We start from the raw sequence: 5,085 nt of genomic DNA on the forward strand, positions 1-5,085 counted from the left end.
AAAAGTTTTACTTAAAGTTACTTGAAGTTGCCAAAAATTAGTTTTGATACAAACATGTTTAAACTCATATGAACCCAGAAAGTTACTGATTTGTTTAAAAAATATATAATTGTAGGAACTATTTACGTAATACTGAAAATATTTATATAAAAATTATATTATATAATACAATAGAATTAGAAAAAAATCAATTTATTAAATAAATTCATTAATAATTAATCTAACATTCAGTTTGTAAAAAAGATATTTTATCTCATGTTTCATGATCATAGAACAAATCGTCATTAAGTAACAGAAAGCAAATCACATATTGAACACAAAGTATAAAAATTTTGCAATAAAACTAAATGTTTTCATGTATCAAATGAGACATTATAGAATCCATCTTTATAACTTGTACTTTTGATATTAATGATTTCATTGAATCTGTATTGTATGAAGACCAATAACTTATCAATTCTGGAAATTCATTGTTATCGAGATACTTGACTTCTACAGAAGTAAATTGTTTTCGTGAATTTAAATTTGGTTGACAGTTAAGTTTATGTTGACACAATTGTATTACATCACATTGACTAGCATTAATAGCTTGAACATCTGTATAATTCACAAAAACTATGAGAACTCTTTCTATAAGTGTTTGTTCCATAATAATTGTTTTTTCTATATGTTTCAATGGTAAATCCATCCATTGCCAGAACTTAATGGCGAATCCAAAAGTATAAGATTTATTCGAAGTTATTAAAAACACTGGTTTAGATGCAAATGTGTTTGAACTTACATGATCCCACAAAGTTATTGGTTCATTTGTTAATCTCTGCAAAGTTAAATTTATATTTGTATGACAAAATTGCCCTGGACATACGCCTTCATTTTCTATAGTCAAATGATGATAAGAAGTAGGTCTCCAACTATATTCATCTTCATATGGTTTTATTATTTCAAATAGTCGTGGTAATGCTGCTGATTCTGAAAATTTTTTATGTATCTGTGTTATCTTTAAATTATGGAATAATCTTTTCAAAGACATGAATCTTGTTACATCTGCAACAAATAAATATTTATTAATGGTATAAATAAAAATGACTAAAATTAAAGAAATATTTAAATAACATACATTTTGCATTGTCATCATAACAATTATAGGATATAGTGCCATTAGAAACAAGGTTATATATATCAATGAAAATACAATTATTAATTGAATAACGTTCCAACAATTGACCAGTCTTCCCAGATAAAAAAACAAGAGATGATATACTTTTATCGTCTATTGTTATACTTAATAAATCTTCAATATTATCAGTATCAATGTCTGGTATAATAACTGGTAATTTAGGGACTGTACGAATTGTGGAACTCCAATGAATTGTTCCAGCAATCGGTTCTATGCTAATGAGTAGGCCTTCTTCACCGACAACAATACAGTCCGGTTTTCCAGATTGATCAATATCAATACTAGTACAATCTATAATAATAGGTAATTGTTTTAATGGAACCAGCCATAATGGTAATCCATTATTTCCTTGCATTGATATAACTCCTCCTCCTTCTGAAGGTATCTGTCTCTGATGAATTACTTCATCTTTTGTATCATTTCTTTTATATTGTTCACCATGAAGAAGAAATATTAGATTGTATGGAGATCCAGGTACTACAGTAATAGGCCCATATATTTCTATATTTAATAAAAAAAATATAAATTAATATTAAAATTACATTATTAAATTGTAAAAAGTTTTATAATTTATTTTAATTTAATAATTATTAATATATTTAATGCAAATATCATAGGCTAAATAATTTATTTATTTTATATTTATTTGTGTTCTATTAAAAAATTTAAAAAATAAAATACTAATATGTATCTTGCAATAATGAACTTACCTACATCTTGCAATGTTTTATCCCACGATACAGACGAATGTGGCTCAATAATTGGTGAACAAATCATTGAACTATCACAAGGTAATACATACAAAAAAATAACTATTGTAATAATGCATATTAATATAGATACAAATAAACAAAAACGCCTTATTGGCGATATATCTTTTCTTTTCCAAAAATTATCTTGTTCACTTCCCTCAATTACCATTATTGGTATATCATCTCGATAACATTTGATTATATTTTGTTTGTTTCTTGTGTTATTTTCTAGATTTTGGGTTTCATCCAACGGATGAAATATGCCATTTTCATGATTTGAATGTAATTCCTAAATTAAAAAAAAATTAAATATTAAATTAAAAAATTATATAATATATTTATAAATATTAATAGTATCATTTGTGTGTGCTTGTGTGCTTGTGCGTGCGTGCGTGCGTGCGTGCGCGCGCGCGCGCGCGTGTGTGTGTGTGTGTGTGTGTGTGTGTGTGTGTGTGTGTGTGTGTGTGTGCGCGCGCGCGTGCTCGCACCTTGAATTCTTTAAATGAAACCTATTTTTTATTGCATATTCTTGTCTCGAGAGCTTTCCAAAATACTAAAATAAAATATTTTTCCATTAAGCACTTTCGAGTTATAAAGCTTGAAAGTTACAATACCGCCGACATTAACCGGCATTAGCAAAGGAGTCTCAACAATGACTAAAACTTTTTGAATGTTGTTCAGGATCATGAGCTTGACAACATATGTCAAGGTCATGATCATTGGAGGATGTTGCCCTTATTTTCATTTTTGAAAATTATTTTTATTTTTTGAAAAACTAATATAATAATATTGACTTAAAAAATGAATTATTTAAACATCTAAATATTATTTTTGAGTAAAAAGAATTTTTTTCGAAAAAGAATGTAACAAAATTATTCTTATAGCAGATTAGTTATTAAATGTCATTTGTTTCAATCAAAATGTGTACAAAAATATTAAAATAAAAATATTATATAGTGCAGCTTTTATAATAATGTGCATGATGTGTAATAATGTACTTTTCACTACCGATTTGCCATATAAGGTACAATACATTTTCCTATCATTTGACCAATGACAAAATTAACATTTTTTCTATTGACAAGAAAATTTCTTATACATATATTTATTGAAATTAATGTAAAGAAGTATGTAAAATCAGTCAATAAAAAAGATCTTTATACAATATTTTACAATAAAAAAGATCTTTATACAATATTCGATCAATGAAAAAACATCAATGAAAAAAATAAGTACCGAAAAATCAAGTTTAAATGTCAAATTTTTATATAAATATATTCAAATTATTATATTCACAACTTCTATTAGTCCTTGTCACAAAACAAATAATATGGATAGCAGTATATTTGTACACAATATCAACATTACCAAAATTCTTTAAAGGAGAATGAAATTTTGAGGAAATGAAACTCTTTTATTTAATTATTCTCTTAAAATTAATAATCAAAAATTGATTATGCCTTAAAAGTTCAATGTTACCGGCAGAGAATTAGGAACGACATTTCTAATTTCTTGTCTTTACTTTAAGGAAGTCATTTTAAACTTTTATAGAAATTAATTAATTAACTATTTTATATTGAATTTATTTTACATTAAATTCTGAGAATAGTCTAAAAAATACTATAAAAGCATCTTCATCTTTGTTTTCTACATCAATACCAGCAATCGTTAAATACTATGCTCGTTAGCTTTTTGGATGCCGAAAGGAAAAAATATAATCTTGCACTAAGTATAAATATAAATAATAAACAAATAATTATTCATGTCCAAGTTTTAATTACGTAAACTTCGATCACATGGAGAACCCGACAAATTTTACATTGCAGAAACAGACGTTACTTAGCTGCAGTCTTGTAAATTTTCAAGATAACGTAAATCATGTTCAGTTTCTGCCAATCTGATGATAACTTTCCATTTGATAGATCTATTCAATTCCTGCTGTCAATCTGCTATTAGAAGGCATTCTGTATTTTATGTGGGTCCTGTTTAGTTTCTGTCGCTAATCTGTTATCAAATTATAAAATTCTGCCATCATTGTGCCGATATAGCATGACAACAGGCTTTGTCATATTTCTGATGGCAGTTTACCGACATAATCAGATATTTTGTGTATTACCTTTCAAATCTGCCATCAAAAATTTTAGAATGCTCTACTTAAAATCTGTCTCTGCAGACTATTTGAATATTTGATCCCAAGAAAAATTTTAGTTTAGAAGTTAATATTCTTCTTTAAATTTAAGAATTTCTATAAAAATTAGGACCAAAACATTTTTAGAACTTTTCTACAAAAATTTAACATATATAATTCCATTGACATATGCATTCCTCTGTAATATGTATTAGGTACATATACTAATGATTATCTAACATACATATATTCTTTATTTAACTTATGTGTGTGGGTGTGTGTGCGTGTATGTGTGGTAGTGTGTGTGTGTGTGTGTAATTCTCTTACCGCTATCGTAGTATTGTCGACTTTGTAAGTAATATCGTTAGATTGAGTTAAACGTTCCTCCTCATCTTCGGTATCAGTATTGCTTATACTTTGTGGAAGAGGAGTATAACCTTTGCCACTATGATCGATCGACATGTTCCACGAGTATAACGTAACTATTTCTCTCTTTCTATAATATAACTAAATCATAAGTATTGCTTTAGGATCAGCATGTATGACGAACACTGATCTCTAATAATGCCACAAATTTCTATATATTACTAATTAGACTCAGCGCTTATTCCGCTATTTAAAACCAAGAATGTAAGTAATCATTTTATGTAGGTCCTTAAAGTTACACAAACTCGGTACTTAAAGTACATAATGCCAATTGCCAACCATAGACAACAGGACAGAGACTGTCACAGATATAGATTAGAGTCCTAGAATATAGAGATGCGACACGGCGTCAGTTAGGTTAGGTAGCCACCGCCATTTTAATTCAGTAAAGTACTCCTAATCTTATAAGCTGATGACAGTTGATGCAAAAAGAAAATACTTACACCATAATAATAGCTTTTTATTGCATTTCAACACTTTGTATTGTCTTAATTTTTCTCTATATAATTTATATGTAATATTTTACAAAGCTGTATCTTGATGCATTAGGTGCAATAGTGAATTAAAATGGCGCTTTGATCATTTGATTGGTGCTTTGTCAT

The 5,085-nt window shown here is 27.6% G+C and overlaps 1 protein-coding gene across 2 annotated transcripts; it reads right to left on the reverse strand.

The window, feature by feature from the left end:
- Nucleotides 1-231: 231 nt before the first annotated feature.
- On the reverse strand, nt 232-4,953 carry LOC105459876. 2 transcript variants are annotated; one of them, XM_011706218.1, is made up of 5 exons: nt 4,646-4,953; nt 4,385-4,564; nt 1,888-2,218; nt 1,118-1,678; nt 232-1,044 (listed from the first exon to the last, which is right to left on the reverse strand). In XM_011706218.1, exons 2-5 carry the CDS (start codon nt 4,517-4,519, stop codon nt 344-346), a joined length of 1,728 nt encoding a protein of 575 aa, XP_011704520.1. In that variant the 5' UTR covers nt 4,520-4,564; nt 4,646-4,953; the 3' UTR covers nt 232-343. The 2 variants fall into 2 exon arrangements, with proteins under 2 accessions (XP_011704520.1, XP_011704519.1); XM_011706217.1 differs by having other exon boundaries at nt 4,385-4,950.
- Between the last annotated feature and the right edge of the window lie 132 nt (nt 4,954-5,085).

The sequence above is a fragment of the Wasmannia auropunctata genome, unplaced genomic scaffold (genome assembly GCF_000956235.1).
Source record: "Wasmannia auropunctata unplaced genomic scaffold, wasmannia.A_1.0 LD333501.1, whole genome shotgun sequence".
Classification (NCBI taxonomy): Eukaryota; Metazoa; Arthropoda; class Insecta; order Hymenoptera; family Formicidae; genus Wasmannia; species Wasmannia auropunctata.

Coding starts and splice junctions, on each gene's coding strand:
- LOC105459876 (XM_011706218.1), bottom strand. CDS start 4,519: ATGTCGATCGATCATAGTGGCAAAGGTTATACTCCTCTTCCACAAAGT. Junction 2,219..4,384: donor TCGACAATACTACGATAGCG/GTAAGAGAATTA, acceptor TTTTTAATTTAG/GAATTACATTCAAATCATGA. Junction 1,045..1,117: donor TTATGATGACAATGCAAAAT/GTATGTTATTTA, acceptor TATTTGTTGCAG/ATGTAACAAGATTCATGTCT.